A 20,890-nucleotide genomic window follows, 5' to 3' on the forward strand; every position below is an offset into this window, starting at 1 on the left:
TTTTTTTTTTAGTATAGGGTCTAACTACGTAGATACAACTCGTAGTGATTCTCCTGTTTCCAACCTTCCAAATGTTGGGATTATAGGCGCATGCCACCACGCCCAGTCTCAGATGTGCACTGGGAGCAGGCCCAGCAGAGCACTGTACAGGCATTTTGATGTATATTTTTGGAATTGAAAAATTAAGCAGTCTTACCAAATTTAAGACCTTGCAGTTCTAACTCCCTGATAAAACTACCTTTTTTCTTTAAAAAAAAAAAAAAAAAGATGTCCATGCACTGTTAACTCTCTGTAATACCTCCCTTACAAAGCCTCTGTGCAACCTGCATGCTTTTGATCTTTTTGGTGTATTTAGTCCATGCTGTTCATCCAGTTTTTGCACATGTAGCTGACTGCCTTGGACTTCATATCTCCTACATTCCTTTCCCCCCCTACTAAAATAGAAGCTTAGGATATAAACCCTAACACAGCAGAAAATAGTCTGCCTGGTTATACACTATGCATAGTTCCATATGGGGCAACTAATATTGACAGACAGAAAAACATAGACTTCACAAACATGAACTGAGAGGAGATAATTGAATGTAGATAAGATAAAAATAATAAGGGCTAGGGAGATAGCTCAGCGGTCTAAGCGCCCTGTCTGGCAAACACAAGGACCTAGATTCGATTGTTGGTACCACATGCCATGCCGGCCCCCAGAACTACAGGCATGCCATGCTGCCTGAAACCAGGCAGGGTGTTGTATGCCTATAATCTCAGTGCTGGGGGAGCTGAGACAGAATCACTGTAAGTCTGAACTGCCTAATGAGATACTGAACCTAATTAATTAATTGATTTTATAAGTTTAAAAAATAAGAAAAAGAAAATACTTCCTGCCTGGGATTGAAGCTGTAGGTGCAAGCACAGTTTCTCTGCATGCAGTTAAAGTCATGGGCAAGCCCTTCACCATTTCCCAAGGTTGCTATGAGGCAGCTATGGTTTGCTCAAGATAAGATGTATACTCCTGGGGCTGGAGAGATGGCTCAGTGGTCTAAAGCACCTATTTGGAACAAGCTTGGCAAAGCACAGGGACTGCGGTTCGATCCCCCAGCACCACATGCCAGCCAGCCGTGCCCCCAGGTGCACCATCTTCACTTGCTCAGGCAGTTTCTGCAAACTGAGATCCTAATCTTGTTTGAACTTGGAGAAAAGAGTTGTATCTTAAAGTCATCATTCCATTCTTAACCTTAAATACCTCTGTCTGAGAGACTACTTAGCTCAACCGAAAGTAACCTACCAGTTCACTGTCAAATATGCCTGATTTCTTTATATTTGCGGTTATTGTTTGTTTATGTATTATCCAACATTCCCACAGTGGATTGTCAGTATCCTATTTGTGTTAAAATCTTAAATTTTAAGATTTTAGAGCCTATTGCACTACCTAATTACCTAGTGGGGTCTCAAAAATTCTTGAACAAATGGTAGTAAGGGGCTGGAGAGATAGCTCAGTAGAATAGGCACTTGCCAAGCGCAAAGGCCGGAGTTCAATCCCCGGTTCCAGGAAAAAAAAAAAAAGAATGATGGTAAGGACTACTTTCTGAGTATATTCCACAGTATTTTTTGGTTTTGGTTTTTTTACAATCAACACTGGTAACATGGACAACCATGGTTTCTATCTTCCATTGCCAATGGTGTTTTCATCTTATAACTGACTACAGTTACAGCAAACTACTGAGTTTTGTTGCTTGGTCTAACTAACTCTATTCTGAATTTCTCAGACTGGGGATATAGCTCAGCAGTCTAAGCGCCTACATGGTAAGTGCAGGGTTCTGAGTTCAATCCTGATACCAAAAAAAAAAAAAAAGAATTTCTCCTTGTACATTATCATACCAATTAAAAAAAAAAGGCAGCAGTAGGGCCGGGGAGGCAGCTCAGTGGAATAAGCATTTCCCTGTCAAGCGCAAGGGCCTGAATTCAATCCCTGGTTCTGCAAAGATAAAAAGGCAGCAGTAACAGGCAGAATAAAGGATAGTGCTTAGTTCTAAATTAGCTTACTATGGTAGTTAATTTAGTTAAATGAAACAACAATTTTGTAAATGTAGTGTGTTTGTGTTTTCGGTTTACAGCCATCTCAGTCAGTGATCATGTAGCCCTTGCTCAGTTCTGCAAAGATGAGAAAATTGAATTTGTAGTTGTTGGACCAGAGGCACCCTTGGCTGCTGGTAAGGTTCATTTCTGTGTAGTGTCTATGCAGTGCCAACAAGAGCTTTAAGATTATCTAACCCAATTTATTTTACACATCAGAACTGTGTTATGTCAGAAAAGGATATTTCATCCTCTTGAAATTTATAGGTTTTATATTTTTTCCCCAAATATCAGTAATAAGATGATGTACAAATGAAATTTGTTGCCATGAGAAACATTTTGTATGTCTATTCTGGTGTCCATTTAATAATCTATACACTCAAATATAAGCTTTGCCTGTCTCTTTAACCCCATATGGGGTCTTGCTGTGTTACCAACACTGATCTCAAACCTAAGCAGTACTGCCTCAGCCTACTGAGTAGCTGGGAATGCAGGTGTACACCCGCCCCTGCCCTTTTGCTGGATTGAATCACTGCTTAGTAGCATTTTGTTCAAGGAGACACCATGAAAAATGTAGCCTGTGTCATCCATTATTTGCCCTGTCTGAATAGAGCTTTAGTGTAATGATAATTTGGACTCATTCTAAAAGGTCCCTGGAAAGACCCTTGGTAACTTAAGCCACCGATCACTTCCATAGGAATTGTTGGGGACCTGACCTCTGCAGGAGTGCGATGCTTCGGCCCCACCACAGAAGCAGCTCAGTTGGAGTCCAGCAAAAGGTTTGCCAAAGAGTTTATGGACCGACATGGAATCCCAACTGCACAATGGAGAGCTTTCACCAAACCTGAGGAAGCCTGCAGCTTCATTGTGAGGTAAGAAGGCTGCCTCCTAAGGACAATTGTTCTGTTAGGCTGTTTAAGTATAGTCACTTTCATGTAAGTTATTTCCTCCTAACACCAAAACAGTAAAGTTCTATGCATATGCAACATATATAATCTTGTGACCTTACAAAAACATGCTTATTAGTTTTAATGTTTATTACTCCTAGATGGAAAATATAATGTACAGTGCAGCGCACCCTTGGGTTATGACTGACCTGACATACAAACAGGTTGGGTTATGACCAGCAATTGTTAGCTTTAACTTACAGTCAGTCTTGAGCCATGAACCAGATGGCCCTTTGTGCTTTCAGATGCTCTCAGAAACAGATTTAACCCTTGAAAAGAGTTCTGGCGGGAACATTACCACATCCTTTCCCATAGGGGGTTAACTGAGAAATCCCTCACCAGTGTCTCCCTAAGGACACTGAGGTCTACCTGAGTAAGGAGAGACTTTGAAGGCTGTATAGAGGAGCCTGAGCCTTCATTTGACAGCTTGAGTTACAACCAGCTCTTAGAAATACAGGTTTGTAAGCCAAGGGTCGACTTATGATTGTGTAAGTCATGTGTTCTTTTCAGAACCAACTTGACAAACGGTACCATCTGTTGTCATAAATAATCAATAAAAAAGTCATTACTTGGTCAACAGCCACCACTACTCTACTCTAAATCTTAAAATTGTCTATCCTTTGTTCCCATATTTATGTGTGGAAAATATTGAGTAATCACTGCTGTCAGACACATGCCCTTGCCCTTTTTTTTTTTACAGCAAACATTTATTTTTAAAGAGAATGTAGGGCTGGTGAGATGGCTCGGTGGTCTGGAGCACCTACTTAGAACAAGTTCAGCAAAGCACAGGGACCGCGGTTCAATCCCCCAGCACTACATGCCAGCCAGCCCCGCCCCCTGGTGGGCTGAGCTGGCCACACACACACACACACACACACACACACACACAAATAAATAAAATTAAAAAAAAAGAGAGAGAATGCAGAATTTCTTTTTTTATAATTTTATTGAGAAATAAATAGCAGTGAGACAGTTTCAAATCAAACTGGTAGGACAGTTTCAATAATTAACACATTGCATACTGTCTTCCTAGTGGTTATTTGTTGTACAAGATGCAGACATGATATCCTATTTACAAACACTATTAGAATAAATACCTCTATTCATTGAATTAAGAGAATGTAGCTGTATAACTATCCTAACCATTTTGAATACACAGATACAAAGTGGAAATTAATCTGTACCCTATTCTTTTGTTTAGTTCCGTCATTTAAATATTATAGGTGTGTGAACTCAGCAAAATACTGCAAAATAGTCCAGTAGTCCATAACAGTATTGGGTCTTCCGCTTGACTGGCAGTGTCAGAAGTTGTTGACCTGAGTCCCCTACAGCTCAACATAACAACATGGCTTTACTTCTTATACTTCGTTTTTATACTTTTCTGCTGGATGGTTAAGACCAAGATAAAGCAAGACCTATGTAATAAGAATTGTAGCTTTTGTATCTGATAAGGTCAGTCAAATCCCCTCAGGATTTATCCTGAGACCCTGTACCTGAGATTGTAGATCCTTTGTCACTGTCAGCCATGTGGATAAGTCATGGCCATTGCTTGGCCAATTTGCTCTCTGTGAAAGGCTGAGAGAATGACCCTTTCCCTTTTTTGTTGACACTTCCTGCTACCTAGTGTTTTCCTTTCAGTTAAGTCAACTTCATTCTTTATTCTACAGGGTTTCTTAGATACTGAATATTATTAGTTCCTAGTAGCCAGACACCTTGGCCAAGTAACAGTTTTTTTACTTACTTTGGGTAAGTTTCCTTCCAGATCCCAGTCCCACTGCCAAAGATAATCTCTATGTCCATGCTTACATAAGAATTCTACAGCTTCATCTTTTGCTTAAATGAAAATGTTTCATCATTTTGTATGTAAAGATCATTCCACATCTCGTTATATCTACTTATTCTTCCAAAGATTTTGCTTGTGTGATCTCATTTAAGTTTTTTTAAAAAAGGACAAAATTACATCCATTTGATCATAACTATAAAAGAATGCATCAGAGAAAAATCCTGGCAAGATGCGTATCAAAATGGTGTTAAAATAATAAGTGATTTTTCTTTCTTTCTGCTTTTCAGTTGTTGCAATAGCGTATTGTTATAAATTTGCAAAGCATTTTAAAATTCTGAGCTGCAAGGTACGTGCACTGGATGTTGAAGGTTGCTCTGTCTTTACAGTGCTGACTTCCCCGCTCTGGTTGTGAAGGCCAGTGGCCTTGCAGCTGGGAAAGGGGTGATTGTTGCAAAGAGCAAAGAAGAGGCCTGCAAAGCTGTACAGGAGATCATGCAGGTAACTGATTCTTCTGAGAGGTTTATTTTCTATTTGCACACTGGTTAAAAGTTTTAAAATCTGGGCTGGGAATGAGGCTCACTGGTAAGAGTGTTTGCCTACCATGTGCAAGGCTCTGAATTTGATTCCCAGCATCCAACACAAAAACACAAGATCACTCCTCATGAGTGAAACACGAATGGTCTGACAAACCTGTAGATTGCCGAGTTTCACATTGACAGGTTAAATGGGGAACCGTAATGCAGTAATGGGCTAACCACAATGTTTACCGGTGTAGGAATCCTTTGGTTTGGGGATGAATTTGTGCGCCAGGCCCATCTCTGTGTGCTTGCATCCAACTGCAGTGAGCCTATGTATGTAAAGTTAGTGCAGGCCCTTAGTGCTGAGCACCAAATCAACCTAATTAAGGTTGACGACAACAAGAAACTCTGGTAATGGGTAGGCCTCTGTAAGATTGACCATGAGGGAAAACCCCCATAAAGTGGTTGGTTGCAGTTGTGTGGTGGTTAAGGATTATGGGAAAGAATCACAGGCCAAGGATGTCATCGAAGAATACTTCAAATGCAAGAAATGAATGAATAAAAATTTTGGTTCACTTTAAAAAACAAAAAACACAAGAGCTTGATGAAATGACACACGTAATCCCTGCACTGGGAAGGCTGAGACAGGAGGCTCACCACCATGTTCAAGGCCAGTCTGGACTACATGATGAGGCTGTGTCTCAAAAGAACAAAAATACCTGGGTGTGGTGGTGCGTGTCTATAATCCCAGCACTGGGAAGCCTGAAGCAGGAGGATCACCATGAGTTCAAGGCCACCCTGGACTACATAGTAGATTCAAGGCCAATCTAGACAGTAAGAACCTATTTCAAAAAGAAAAGCCAAACATAGAGCAAAAACAGATAAGGAAAACCCATGTAGCAAACACAGGTAAGCTATTTTTTCTGTAATACTGTTATAATCTGGCTGTAAAATACGTATTACGAACTAACTTTTGAAGCAAGTTCTAATATCCTACAATGACATCTACTTAAAAATAGGAAACCCTCAGCCTGTAGAACATGCAAATAAATTCTCAAACCATCTGTGACAACAGAAATATTTGAAGGTAGATGTCTTGCATGTCACAGGTCTAACAAATGGAACAATAAATGAATGTACTTTTTATTTTATAATCCATCTTTTTTTTTTTTTTTGCGGAACCGGGGATTGAACTCAGGCCCTTGGCACTTGCCAGGGAAGCGCTTATTCCACTGAGCCATCTCCCCAGCCCCAATCCATCTTGATAGTTACAGTTTTACCCTCAGAGACATGCATTTGTGTGAGTGCGTGAGTATAATTATTACAGGCAAACATATACTCAAGAGTAAATAGTAAATGATGAGAAAGAAATTATCTGCTTTTCCCCTATTTGAAATTAGAAAGCCACATTCTAATTAGAGCAATATTAGCTCTTCATCATTGCCACATTAAAAATTTGAATATCCCTTTGTTCCTTTGAGCCTTTCTGAAATGGAAAGAGACATAACAATATCATGTTTACTCATAATACAAATGGTAGGCAATGACAAAGGCCAACTAAGTAAGTGTTAAAAGCTTCTGGTTTACCAAGCCCTTTTTTCTTCTTCTTGCAACCCACAATTAGGAAAAAGCTTTTGGAGCAGCTGGAGAAACAGTTGTAATTGAAGAACTTCTTGAAGGAGAAGAGGTGTCTGTACGTATACACATCTTTTCAAGTTTTGTTCCTTGTAAGAGTCTGATTCCTGATCAGTGCACCCCACCCAGCTCCCATGTGTAGCTGCAAAAAAAAAAATCCTGATTTGTTGCTGTTGCTTCATCTAAAAACGTAAACCCATCACATATAGATGAATAAATGTTATTTGGCATGCAAAGGAGAAAAGTATTTTTCCTTCAACCATTCTCTTAGTACTGTACACAAGCATTTATCACACAGTATTGAGGTTTTAGGAAAGGCATTCATGCTTTTTCTTTCAGCTGCAGTTTATTATACAATATAAACAGTGAGTTTAATTCACCTTAAAGTTTTACTGCCTGGAAGCTTCATGATCAGAAAGATTAAAATAGATTTTAAAAAGATTAAAAAAGATTAAAATAAATTTTTTCCTCAAAAATTACAAATTATTTACAAGTATACAGGATCTTGATGTACGTGTAGTTTAGGGTTACTGAAAATTTCCATAAATTTTCCTTCAGTTAAAAAAACATTTCTAAGAGGAGTGAAGGTACATATAATTCACCATCTGAATTAACTGTACCTTTGACTTTAACCTAAATGGGCTGTTTTCTTCATAGTGTCTGTGTTTCACCGATGGGAGGACTGTGGTCCCCATGCCCCCAGCACAGGACCATAAACGATTACTGGAAGGAGACCTCGGACCCAACACAGGGGGAATGGGAGCCTATTGTCCAGCACCCCAGGTACTTTCCAGAAGCTCTGCTTAACTTCAGTAGGAATTGTTTAAATTTCTCAGAAAGCTCTTAGGTAATGCTTTGCTTTGTTCTTTTGTTGTTTTTGCGAATTCTGATAATCAGCAATTTAGTAATGTATTTCTCTCTTAAAATAGTCTCCTGCTTTGTTTCCCAGGCTGGCCTTAATTTGCAGTCCTTATACTCCCAAATAGCTAGGTTTACAGGCATGTGTTAAATGAAAAGTATCTCTCTGGTCTTTAAAATTAACATTTTATCAGAAAGTTTGGACAATTAAAATAACCAAACTAATTTTAAACCAGTCTAGAATATAGAGGATTGGGTAGGTCTTCCCATCTCCTCCTTTCTACTCCAGATTTTTTTTCCCTTTTTTTTTTTTTTTGCACTGTGGAGCAAACTCAGGACCTTGCAATTGGCTAAGCAGGCACTTATGCCGCTGAGCTATCTCCCCAGCAATCTACTCCACAGATTTTTAATCCATAGAATTTATTGGATTAGCAAATTAAAGTTTTGTTTGTTTTAGTTTGGTTTTTTTTTTCCAGGCACAACACATACATTTCATAAGTGGTGGGGTGGGGAACAATTCAGGAAGCAGGGCAGACCACTAATCTTTCAAAATACTTCAAAATTGATGTTTTCAACGAATTCTTAGTCGGGTCATCATGGGGATTTTTAAAGTTTATGAACTTAACGTGCGCAGCATTTCTCAGATAGTAAAAAAACCAATAATTCTCATTGTCCTTTGGAACCACTTACAAGAGTAATTTTTTAAAAGTGCCAGTTACATTTAAGGTATTCCTGGCAAGGCACAATGGCACACACCTGTAATCCCAGTGCTCAGGAGGCTGAGGCAGAAGAGTCGCTACAAGTTTAAGGCTAGCCTAGGCTACACAGTGAGACCTTGTCTCAAAAAGAAAAATAAGAGTATTTCTGTATGTTTGCCAGGTTTCCAAGGATTTGTTACTAAAAATTAAAAATACTATTCTTCAGAGGACAGTAGATGGCATGCAGCAAGAGGGCACTCCATACACAGGTAAGCTCATCAGTGTTAACATGGATATCATTTCAGTGTAATTTTTCACTTTTGATAAAACTTCCCCATTGTCTTTTTTCCTGTCATGTTTTAAATGTCCACTATTGTAATGTTTATCATTATTCTAAAACCTCAAGTAAAGAGCTGGCCAGATAGGTCAATGGATTAAAGCGCCTGCTTAGGCAGTCCCAGGGAACACGGTCCGATCCCTGTCATGTAGTGCTAGCCCCGCTCCCAGGGCCCACCCCTGGGGCACACTGAGACTGGTGACTGAGGCTGGGCATGGTGATGCGTGCCTGTAATCCCAGCACTTGGGAGGCTGAAAAACAGGAGGATCACTATGAGTCCAGTATGTGTAGTAAGACCCTGTAGATCCTGTAGACTAAATACATAAAATAAAACCTCAAATAGGGCCAGCAAGATAGCTCAGCGGTCTAAAGCACCTGCTTAGGCAAGCATGCAGGTACCGTGGTTCAATCCCTGATATTATATACCATGCCAGCCCACTTCCAGGGTGGGCTGAGCTGGCCACAAGATAAGTAAAATAAAACCTTAAGTATTATAAGTTTGTATTCTAGGCTTTACAATCAAAATATGTCTTCATTACAGATTACCTTCTCTTCTTCCCTCCCCCCCCCATCTCCATCATTTTTTAAAAGGAATTCTGTATGCTGGTATAATGCTGACGAAGGATGGCCCAAAAGTCCTGGAGTTTAATTGCCGTTTTGGTGATCCAGAGTGCCAAGTGGGTAAAAATAGTTTAAGGTACTGTCGTAGGGCCGGGGATATAGCTCAGCGGCATAAGTACCTGCCTGGCAAGTACACAGTCCCAAGTTCAATCCCTAGTAACCATTAAAAAAAAAAAGATGCTAAAGTACTACTTTTTGGAAGATATTTGTGTTACTTTTAGGATTTTTCAACCTTGAAATAATTACCTTTGAGAAACATACAAAAGTTCTGCTAGTAACCCAATGAATAAAACGTTTTAAGAAAACTGAAGTCAGGGTGTGTTGGTACATGCCTGTAATCACAGCACAGCACATAAGGAGCTGAGGCAGAAGCACTGCTAGTTCAAGGCCAGTCTGAGCTACATAGTGAGTTCGAGGCCAGCCTAAACTGCATAGCAAGACTTTTTTTTAAAAAAAAAGGCTGAAAACAAGAGGATCACTGCGAGTCCAGTCTGTGTAGTGAGACCCTATAGACCCTGTACTAAATACGTTTTTAAAAAAAATTTTTTTTAAACTTAATCAGTCATTTTTATTGTTTTTCTAGGTAATTCTCCCACTTCTCAAAAGCGATCTTTATGAAGTGATTCAGTCTACCTTAGATGGCCTGCTGGGCGCATCTCTGCCCATTTGGCTAGAAAACCACACTGCAGTGACAGTCGTCATGGCAAGTAAAGGTTATCCTGGAGCTTACACCAAGGGCGTGGAGATAACAGGTGAACACTGTATGATCACAGTATGACAGTGACTGATGCCCCCACAGGCTGCCCTCCCATACATGCCATCAGAAACTTCTTCAGGGTCCCTAACCTATTGCTTATTGAGTATATGTGTTCAGAGATCCAAACCTATAAGACTTTTAAAGTTCTGTCATCATCTCCTTGTCTGCATAATGAAACATGACTCACCCATACACCTTCTCAGAGTCCCCCCCAAAGTAGCCTTTCATTTCTACCCGCCCAGAGCCAGGAGAGTGTTGGGCTGTACCCAAGGCAGAGGAACGTTAGTGTTGACCTCATTTGAAAGAGACATGCCACAGAGGCCTGCTGTCTGGATATCACTCGTGTATACAACCTCATGCCTTTTGACTTCTTAGTCTATGGTGTACACCATAGGCATTCAGGTAGCTGAGTTCAATTTTTAAAAGTATAGCTTTCTCTTCCCTTATAAATTCCAGTGCAGGGCCAGGGAAATGGCTCAGTAGAATAAGTGCTTCCCTGGCAAGCACAAGGGCCTGAGTTCAAGCCCCAGTTCCACCAAGAAAAAAAAAATTCCAGTGCAATAATCCCTCTGTGACCCATAGCAATCTATAGTTTTGGCCCTTCTAGGACCCCAGTAATGTGTTTGAGGCCAGGCATGTGGGCATATGCCTGTAATCCCAGCACTCAGGAGGCTGAGACAGGATAGTTATGTGTTGAAGACCAGCCTGGGTTATGTAGAGAGTTCAAGGTCAACCTGAACATGCATAGTGAGACTGTCTTAAAAAAAAAAATGTAAATGCAAATTCTGTTGTGTCTTAAAATATTACAGTTGTTACATAGGGAAAAGATTACTTAGAAATATATTTTGTACTGTAGTTGACTATCTTTAAAAGAAAGAAATCAACTTTACTTGAATCACTGTAATAGGGGTTAGGGAGATAGCTCAGTGGCCTAAGTGCCTGCGTGGCAAAGTGCAATATCCCAAATTCAATCCCTGTTACCCAAAAATAAATAAATAAATACTCTTCAATGACTGTAATAAAGAAAAAGTCCTTTTAGTCTTAAGAGATGTGATCAAATGAAAGATTTATTTACTGCTGTTTAGGTTTTATTTATTTTTTTTTTTTATCTTTTACTTTTGAAGGGAAATTTACTTTGTACTTTTAAGTCTAAAATCATTTAGGCTTTCGTTCCCTGCCCCCATTTTTTTCTCTCTTATTGACAAAATAGTTTTTATAAGGTTTAATATAATAAGGTTTTAAGAACATAGTTGTCATTCTCAAAGAGAAGTGTTCTTTTTGGGCCAGGGATATGTGGCACAGCACCTGCCAGGCAAGCACAAGCTCCTAAGTTTGATTCCCAGTACAAAAAATAAATTAAATAAGACTTTAGGAGAAATTAATTTATCTTAGTTCCTGCCTGGTAACTTTTTTTTTGTTTTGTTTCGTTTTTGTTTGTTTTTTAGGGAAGGGTCTACAGGTTGTTCAGGGTCACTAGATTGGACTCGTAGTGATCCACCTATTTACACCCTTTTAAAAGCTGGCATCACAGGCGTGCACCACCATGCCTAGTCTCTGCCTGGTAACTTTTTTTTTTTTTTTTTTAATTTTATTTGTGTGTGTGTGTGTGTGTGTGTGTGTGTGGCCAGCTCAGCCCACCAGGGGGCGGGGCTGGCTGGCATTTGGTGCTGGGGGATTGAACCGTGGTCCCTGTGATTTGCTAAGCTTGTTCTAAGTAGGTGCCTTAGACCACTGAGCCATCTCACCACAGGGAGGCTAAGTTGTATAGCTCTGGAATAGAGGCTCCAAATTCAATCCCTAGTACTGCAAAAAGAGTAAAAAGCTGTTGTAAATGGTAAATTTTTATTTCCAATCATGCATCAAATCTGCTCTCTTCCAGGCTTTCCTGAGGCTCAAGCTTTAGGACTAGAGGTATTCCATGCAGGCACTGCCCTTAAAGATGGAAAAGTAGTGACCAGCGGCGGTAGAGTCCTTACAGTAACAGCAGTCCAGGAAAATCTCAAATCAGCTCTTGAGGAAGCCAAGAAAGGACTCGCTGCTATAAAGTTTGAGGGAGCTGTTTATAGGAAGGACATCGGCTTTCGTGCCATAGCTTTCCTCCAGCACCCCAGGTAAACATCTTCCAAGGTAGCAGTTAGAGTGACTTTTCAGAGCTGCTCTAGATGACTGTAGAAAAGTTCATCTGTATTCTGTATTCTATTCTGTATTCTTTTCTCTTTGTGGGGCTGACCTGATCTTAATTTGCATTTCATTTGAATCAAAACTGCAGCAGTATGCAAATTAAATGGAAAAACTTCAAGGTAGCTCCTTATGCTTGAAAAGTTTTTAATTCCTTATGTCTTCACAGAATATTGTTGTGTTGAGTCATACTTGTTAGTTTTGTCCAAGAACTCAAAATGAGAATATTGGTCATATAACTTTCTAACTTAATTACCCTGAAAACATTGGCAGTCGCCATTTTGCACTGCATTTTTATCTGTTACTGAATGTTTTTGATCTCTCATAGGTTCATTTGTTTACATGTACAACTATGCCCTTTAAACTCAATAAACTATGCATTGCTCCGTGCTTTCGTTTCTTCTTTGTCTTTGGGTTTTGTGGGGCTTCTTGTTTGTTATTGAGGCAGGTTCTTGCTAGGTGATTCCTGCTGGCCTTGAGCCAACTATGTAGCCCACACTGGCCTCAAACTCACAGCTATCCTGCCTCAGCCTCTTATGTGCTGGGACTACAGACTTGCACCACCACACCTATTCTGTCTAAGAGTATATCACATCAGCAGGGGATGGTGGCTAGTGAATTCAAGGCAAGTCTGAATTGCATAAGAAGACCCCATCTCGAAAACAACTATATGTCACATTTACTGATTTTTGCTAAGTTCATCTATTACTAGTATATTTTATCTTTTTTTGAATAATATATTTTAGAGCAGAAAAAAAATAATTTAGCAGCTTAACTCAAGCTGTACTACTAGAAGGCAAATTTTTAAGATGATCAGTAACAATAGAATGCCATCCAAAAATTTTGTCATTTAAAAATGACTATAGAGTGCTTAGAAATTACATGTTTCAGGGGACTGCAGTCTTTTGTTTTATTGTTTTTTTGCAGTACTAGAAATTAAACCCCGGCCCTTTACACTGAGCTATTTCCTCACCCCATCTCACCTTTCCTTTTTGAGACAGGGTCTTGCTAAGTTGAAATTGCTCAGGAAAACTTGAACTTACAAATCTCCTATTATTAGCTTCCCAGGTGTACCACCACACCTGGCTAAGAAACTCTAATTTTAGCTTGATTTCTTTACTTACTTATTTAGTACTGGGAATAAAACTCAAGGCCTTGTGCTTGCCAGGCAGTGCTGTGCCACCAAGCTACATCCCCAGCCCAGGTTAAGGTCTTCCACTTAAAGGTGAAGGAAATGAGATGGTGCAGCACTGTTTGTTACCTAAGTCTTTCAAACCAGTCAGACTTTGTTTCCTGCCTAAGAGTGGCTGGTGCTACTGACTGGACTAATCACCAGTGCTCTCACTCTAGCTGCACCCTGGCAGGTTGTTTTTAAAAGCTCAATTTAGGCTAGGGACATAGCAGCACAAGTGCCTGCCTGGCAAGCACAAGGTACCAAGTTCAAGTCCTGGTAACAGAAAAAATGTTCAGCATAATTCTATACCTGTCATTATGCCCCATTAAGCCAGTGTTCTCAATATTACTGAATTTGTAATCATTCCCAAACTTCATCTTGTAAACTGCGTTATGAATATCATAACTTGGTCTTGTTTTTCTTCCTTGAACTTGTTTCTTACTGTAAGAAAACTGATAAGGTTATGAATTTGTATTGTTGCAATAAGAACTTAGTTTGATTATTTAGGAATGTCCTAAATTTTTTATTTGGCTTTAGTTTTTTAGTTTTTTATTTTATTTTATTTTGTGGAACAGGGGATTGAACTCAGACCCTTGTGCTTTGCAAGGAAGCACTTATTCCACTGAGCCATCTCCCCAGCTCCTTAGTTTTTTATTTTGTGATTCTAAAGGATTGAACCTGTGGGTGTACTACCACTGAGCTTCAGATCCTCAGCCCCTTTTTGTTTTTTAAATTTTGAAACTAGTCTCACCTACTAGCCAAGGCTGTACTGAACTTCTTACTAGTTTTTTGTTCTGTTGTTTTGGAGACAGGGTCTCACTATGCAATCCAAGCTGGCCTTGAACTCACTATGTAGCCTAGGTTAGCCTTGAACTCACTGCAATCCTCCTGCCTTAGCCTGCCAACTGCTAGGATTACAGATTTGCACCATCACACCCAACCACAATGTGTAAAGATCCTTTCACCCTAGTTTTCTTTTTGCCTCATGCATACTAAGCAAGTGCTCTATCATTGAGCAGGAAGAACAGTCTCTTTTCACATTTTACTGCCCATCCCAAAACTGAACCAAGAAAAGTGGAAGCAAAATATTACATTTAAAATTAGCATGGGGCCAGGGAGATGGCTCAGTAGAATAAGTGCTTGCCTGGCATGCACAGGGTCCTGAGTTTAATGCCTGGTACCACAATCAATCAGTCAGTCAATCAATAAAATTAGCATGAAGACAGCTTTGGTGGCACACACCTGTAATCCTAGCACTCAGGAGGCAGGGGCCAGAGGATTGCTGTGAGTTGAAAGCCAGCCTCTACTGCATAGTGACAGCCTAGCTCAAAAAGACCAAAAAAAAAAAAAGTCAGTGTGGTGGTTTGCTAAAGGCTAGAGGGGAAAGTATGAAACTGCATGGTTTCAGCTTTGAAGATGAATTATAGTGATGGTTACCTAACATGAATATATAATACCACTCAAATAATGTGGTAATTTCATTTGTATTTTATAATGAAAAATTTATTTTAAATTCAATGTATTTAGCAACCTGTGAGTATTTTTGAAAGAAGCAAGTGATGGGTCTAAATAGCTAATACAATAGAATGAACCAGAGAGGTTGAATAAGCACGCTTCTATTCCCAGGGCCCACCCAAGACCAGGTAAATGATAATCTGTATGGATGGGCTCTAGGCATTGAGTATTTTAAAATTTTTAATCTCTTAGTGGATGTGAAAAGCAGTTGGGTAGGGAGTAGTGGCCCCTGTAATCCTAGTACTCCAAAGGCTGAGGCAGGAGGATCTTCACAAGTTCAAGAGCAGCCTGGCTGCGAAGTGAGCTCAAGGCCAGCCTGAGCTACATAGTGAGACTCTGTCTCGAAAAGACAATAAGATAAAAAGTAGTTGGGCTGGATGTGGTGGTGCACAGCTTTAATCCCAACACTTAGGAGGCTTAGGCAGGAGGATCCTGTGAGTTTAAGACCAACTTGGGCTACATAGTTCAACGCCTGTCTGAACAGAGTGAGATCCTGTCTCAAAAAAAAGCACTTGGATTGTCTTCTACTTTTTTTTTTTTCTTTTTGGCAGAACCAGGGATTGAACTCAGGCCCTTGTGTTTGCCAGGGAAGCACTTATTCTACTGAGCCATCTCCCCGGCCCCTGTCTTCTACTTTAGAATGTGTTTTTTGTTGTTATTTTTTTGAGTTTCACTCTTTTTTTGTTGTTGTTGTTGTTGTTGTTGTTGTTGTTGTTGTTGTTGTTGTTGTTTTGAGACAGCATCTCACTGTGCAGTTCAGGCTGATCTTCTCACTTTTTGTAGCCCCCAGGCTGATCTCAAACTCATAACAATCCTCCTGTCTCAAATCTCTCAAGTGCTGGGATTACAGGTGTGTGTTGCCACACCCAGTTTCTTGAACATGATTTTTAAGATTAAACAAATTTCACCTGGTTTAAAGCTGATGTCTTAATGGTTGTTCTCATTTCTTTAGGAGACTAACTTATAAGGACTCTGGGGTAGACATTGAAGCTGGAAATACGCTGGTTAAGAAAATTCAGCCTTTAGCAAAAGCTACATCCAGGCCTGGTATGTCAAACTCTGACTTAATTTAATGAGTCCTATTACTTGCTAATTTATTAACTTTAGCAGGCATTGTAAATTGATTTGGGCTTTATATATAACAGGAAAATTTGCCAAATTAATGCCATGTTCCTCTTAAGTCTTGTCCTACTAACACCAAATCCATAATCTTGTGCTTTTTTGTCCCTTACAGAAAGCATTTATTATCTGTTTCTGCTTTTCTGATCAGTTCTTTGAGTACATGGTACTGTTTTCCCAAAAAGGCAACTCTTATTTGAGTTGCCCTTATGAGCAAGTGGCCAGAATATCATGTTGAACTGATATATTAAAATACAGCAAGTAACTAACTAGTGTTCCCTCTGACAGGCTGTGATGTTGATCTTGGAGGTTTTGCTGGTCTTTTTGATTTGAAAGCAGCTGGTTTCAAAGATCCTCTTCTGGCCTCTGGAACAGATGGTGTTGGGACTAAACTGAAGGTAATCAGACACCTTTTTGAATAAAAGGCTTCTTGTGAACAGTAGAGGGAATTACTGTTCATGAAGTATGTATTTTTTTCCATTGATGTATATATAGACTGAAAAGAGTCATACCAAGCAACCACATATTTTAGCCATATGACTAAAGTGTGCACACGTTTCTAATGGCAGAATATTATTGCAACTATATTTGGGTGGAAGAATGTTTTAAGGAATTAAAAAGGGTAATTTTGACCTAATCACAATCAGTTTTTCTTTTGTTTGGAGTGTTAAGAGCAGCTATGGGGTGGGGGGGCAGGAAGACAGCTCAGTAGAATAAGCACTTGGTGCAAGGCCCTGAGTTCAATCCCTGGTTCTGAAGAAAAAAAAAAAAAAAAAAACAGCTACGGAGACAGCTCAACAGTCTAAGCTCCTGTCTGGCAAGAGTAAAGACCTGGGATTGATCCCTGGTACCACATGCCGTGCCAGCCGTGTGCCAAGCCTGCCACCAAAACCAGACATAGTGGCACAGCACTGGAGAGGCTGAGATGGAGGATCACTATGAGTCTGTGCTGCATAGTGAGACTCTGTACCAAATAAAAATAATTTTTTTAAAAAAAGAACAGCTACCAAAGCCAGTGGTACTTGACAGCCTCTGAATAAATTGACGAGATATGGTATAGAGCTTATTCTCCAATGTGGATGTTTCTCTTACTCTTCTGTAGATCGCCCAGCTGTGCAATAAACACAGTACCATTGGTCAAGATTTGGTTGCAATGTGCGTGAATGATATTCTGGCACAAGGAGCAGAGCCCCTCTTCTTCCTTGATTATTTTTCCTGTGGAAAACTTGACCTCAGTACAGCAGAAGCTGTTGTTGCTGGAGTCGCTGAGGCTTGTAAACAAGCTGGGTGTGCTCTCCTAGGTATGATCATTTTAACCATGCATCTTCCTCCTTGTTGTATGTTAATCTTGTATAAACTTTGATCAGTGCCAGTATAACTAGTGTGAGAGACTATATCACAAAAGTGTGGCAAGTGAAATACAGATAGAACTCTTTTAAGTTAGTCTTAGACCCTTGCGCTTTGTCCACTGGGCCCACCCTCCTAACCTGTTAGGCAGGGTTGGGTCACTTCCTCCCTTCTGGCACCATCGCAGGACAAATAGGTTCCTAGCATTCTAATCTTAAACCATATTTTCCCACAAAAATGATATAAGGAATAAAATTATCTGAGTTTGATAGAAATACTGCCTAGGGCTGGCAAGACTAAGTGCCTGCTTAGGAAAGCACAGGTACTGGGGACCACATGCCACACCAGCCCCGCCCCTGCATGTGCTGAGCTGGCCACCAAGATGCACACCTGTAATCCCAGTGCTGGGGAGGCTGAAAACAGGAGGATCAACACAGGTCCCGGCTGTGTAGTAAAACCCTGTACCAAATATGTACTGTCTAACTATGTGTGAGATACTTCTAGTGGGATGAATTTCTAGGTAGCAAACCAAAGAAAAAAGCTGTCTCGTTACAATTTCTTTTTTGTTTTTTGTTGTTGTTTGTTTGTTTGTATTTTAGGGAAGGGTCCACAGAGTGTTCAAGCTGTCACTACTAGATTGGACTCGTAGTGATCTGCCTATTTACAGCCTCCCAAGAGCTGGGATTACAGGAGAGCGCCACCATGCCCAGTCTAAATTGTTGTCTCGGCCACCCCATGGGCGGAGCCAGCATGGCTGGGGTTTTTTGTTTGTTTTGTTTGTTTTTTAGCATGGCTGTTTTTGAGACAGGGTTTCACTATGTAGTTCAGGCTGCCCTTGGGTTCACTTTGTATCCCACTCTGGTCTCAAGCTCAAAACAATCCACCTGCTTCAGCCACCCGAGTGCTGGCAATACAGGTGGGTGCTGCTACACGCAGTTCAGCACTCAGCCATCCTTTGATGCAGTTTCTAATTTAGATTTTTGCCTGCCTCTACTTTCAGTCCTCACATGTTGTCATCAAAACATTATGTAGCTAGATATGTTGGCATACACCTATAATCTCAGCACTTAGGGAACTGAGGGAGGATAACTGCAACTCTAGGCCAGCCTGAACTGCATAGCAAGACCCTCCAAAAAAAAAAAATGATGAGACCCTATACCAAATAAATAAGTAAAAGACTTTTTTTTTTTTTTTTTTTAGAAATTCAGGGGGCCAGGGAGATGGCTCAGTAGAATAAGCACTTGCCTTGCAAACGCACAGATCTGAGTTCCATCCCTGGTTCCACCAAAAAAAAGTGTGTGTGTGTGTGTGTGTAATTTTTGGAGTTTGGCAGTCCTGATGGAAAATGGACTGAGTATAAAAATCTAGTGTATGTGAAATTATGCAAGCTTTTTTTTTTTTTCCTAGCTTCACCTGCCTAAGCTTGCCTAAGAGGCTTTTTAGGTCACTAAGCTATCTTGCCAGCCCTATGCAAATAACTTTTTGAAACTGTAGAAACGATGTTATGCTCAGTGAGCATTCACCCTTTGAAAACAACATGTTTGGAGACTGTATGCCCAAAGCTTGCAGGGGCATGACTGTCTCGTTCTTTGTAGGAATTAGTGCTGTCTCCCCTGAAATCATGTTTGGTTAAACAGTTGTGTTAGGCATCTGATAGAGTACAGGGTATAGCCGTTTAATTGTTTATGCTAAGAGTAGCTTGGGCCACTCTTTCCTAAGCAGATGTATAAACACATGACTTCTTTGCTCTTGTCTTACCCAAACAGGCGGTGAGACAGCAGAAATGCCAGACATGTACCCTCCTGGAGAGTATGACCTGGCAGGCTTTGCTGTCGGCGCTGTGGAGCGGGATCAGAAACTCCCTCGCCTAGAGCAGATCTTGGAAGGGGATGTCATTATTGGAATAGCCTCATCTGGTCTCCACAGCAATGGCTTTAGCCTTGTGAGGAAAATTGTAGCACAATCTTCACTGGAATACTCCTCTCTCGCACCTATTGGTTGTGGTGACCAGACTCTAGGTAAGCTGAGGCTACCCTGTCCTGTGTAAACACTTTGGGCAACCATGCTATGGGCCTAGTCTCCTAAGGCAGAGCTGGAATGCAGTGAACTTACAAGTGTGTGGCTTGCTGCTTGGACAGTACTTTAAACAGACCTGCTTTGTTTGTTCAGGATTGCATTCCTCACTAACTTCAAGTTCTATGTGTTTTAGTTTTGTACTTGTAGGCTAAACTTTTGTCTGGCCTCTCCAATCTCCAGGAGACTTACTTCTAACTCCAACCAGAATCTACAGCCGTTCACTGTTACCTGTCATACGATCAGGACATGTCAAGGCTTTTGCCCATATTACGGGTGGAGGATTGCTAGAAAACATTCCCAGAGTCCTCCCTAAGAAATTTGGAGTGGATTTAGGTAAGACCACCGACTTTTACTCAAAAGGCTTTTACTCAAAAAGTCACTGAAGAAGGGACCGGGAAGATGGCTCAGTGGAATAAAGGGTCTGAATTCAATCCCCAGTTCCACCAAAAAAAAAAAAAAAAAAAGTCACTGAAGGGCCAGCCCAATAGCTCTGGGGATTTAAGTGCCTGCAAGCAGGTGCAGGGGCTGGGGTTCATACCTGGGCCTGCTGCCAGCCCCACCCCTGGGGCCCGCTGAAACAGTAGTTGAGACTGGGCATGGTGACATGTGCCTGTAATCCCAGCTCTTGGGAGGCTGTAAACAGGTGGATCACTATAAGTCCAATCTAGTAGTGAGACCCTGAACACCCAGTAGACCCTTCTCTAAAATACAAAAAAAAAAAAAGTCACTGAAGAGGAGCTAGGGCTATATTTGCCTGACATGTGCAAAGCCCTTGGTTTTAACGCCAGCACCACAAAAAAAAAAAAAAGGAAAAAATGTACCACGGAGGAAACTCTAGACAGCTAGTATTATATGATTATACAGGGAAATTTCTTTTTTATTTTTAAGACAGGTTCTTGCTATCTAGTGCAAATTGCCTTTGAACTCATTTGTGTAGCCCAGGATGACCTTAAACTCACAGTGATCCTCCTGCCTCAGCCTGCCAGAGTGCTGGGATTACAAGCATATGCCACCACACCCTGCTGAAAAATTTTTATTCATGAAAGTTTACAGTATTATCCATATAGTTTAGGGATGCTTTTGTATGGAGAGTGTTATAGGACTGGTTTGTTTTGGTTTTTTTTTTTTATCCTAACCGTTTTTTTTCCCATAATTTTATGGAGAAACAAATAGCAATGAGACAGTTTCAAACCAAATTGGTAGGACAGTTTCAATAATTAACACATTGCATACATTCTTCTTAGTGGTTAATTGCTGTAC

At 40.4% G+C, this 20,890-nt stretch overlaps 1 protein-coding gene across 6 annotated transcripts in view; it reads left to right on the plus strand.

The window, feature by feature from the left end:
* Gart (phosphoribosylglycinamide formyltransferase, phosphoribosylglycinamide synthetase, phosphoribosylaminoimidazole synthetase) overlaps nt 1-20,890 on the plus strand; it is a 36,875-nt gene that overhangs the window by 5,651 nt on the left and 10,334 nt on the right. For 5 of the 6 annotated variants that reach the window (XM_023705572.1, XM_004645337.2, XM_023705575.1 and 2 more), the window contains exons 3-16: nt 2,109-2,204; nt 2,765-2,939; nt 5,184-5,295; nt 6,940-7,008; nt 7,608-7,733; nt 8,688-8,775; nt 9,435-9,520; nt 10,048-10,216; nt 12,101-12,332; nt 16,041-16,135; nt 16,496-16,605; nt 17,310-17,508; nt 19,321-19,572; nt 19,811-19,963. In XM_023705572.1, the coding sequence (XP_023561340.1) occupies nt 2,109-2,204; nt 2,765-2,939; nt 5,184-5,295; nt 6,940-7,008; nt 7,608-7,733; nt 8,688-8,775; nt 9,435-9,520; nt 10,048-10,216; nt 12,101-12,332; nt 16,041-16,135; nt 16,496-16,605; nt 17,310-17,508; nt 19,321-19,572; nt 19,811-19,963 (1,962 nt within the window). Of the gene's footprint in view, nt 1-2,108; nt 2,205-2,764; nt 2,940-5,183; nt 5,296-6,939; nt 7,009-7,607; nt 7,734-8,687; nt 8,776-9,434; nt 9,521-10,047; nt 10,217-12,100; nt 12,379-12,435; nt 12,790-16,040; nt 16,136-16,495; nt 16,606-17,309; nt 17,509-19,320; nt 19,573-19,810; nt 19,964-20,890 lie in introns of those variants that run through there. The other variant, XM_023705577.1, reaches the window with a different exon arrangement.

The sequence above is a fragment of the Octodon degus genome, unplaced genomic scaffold (genome assembly GCF_000260255.1).
Source record: "Octodon degus isolate 3935 unplaced genomic scaffold, OctDeg1.0 scaffold00225, whole genome shotgun sequence".
Taxonomy (NCBI): Eukaryota; Metazoa; Chordata; class Mammalia; order Rodentia; family Octodontidae; genus Octodon; species Octodon degus.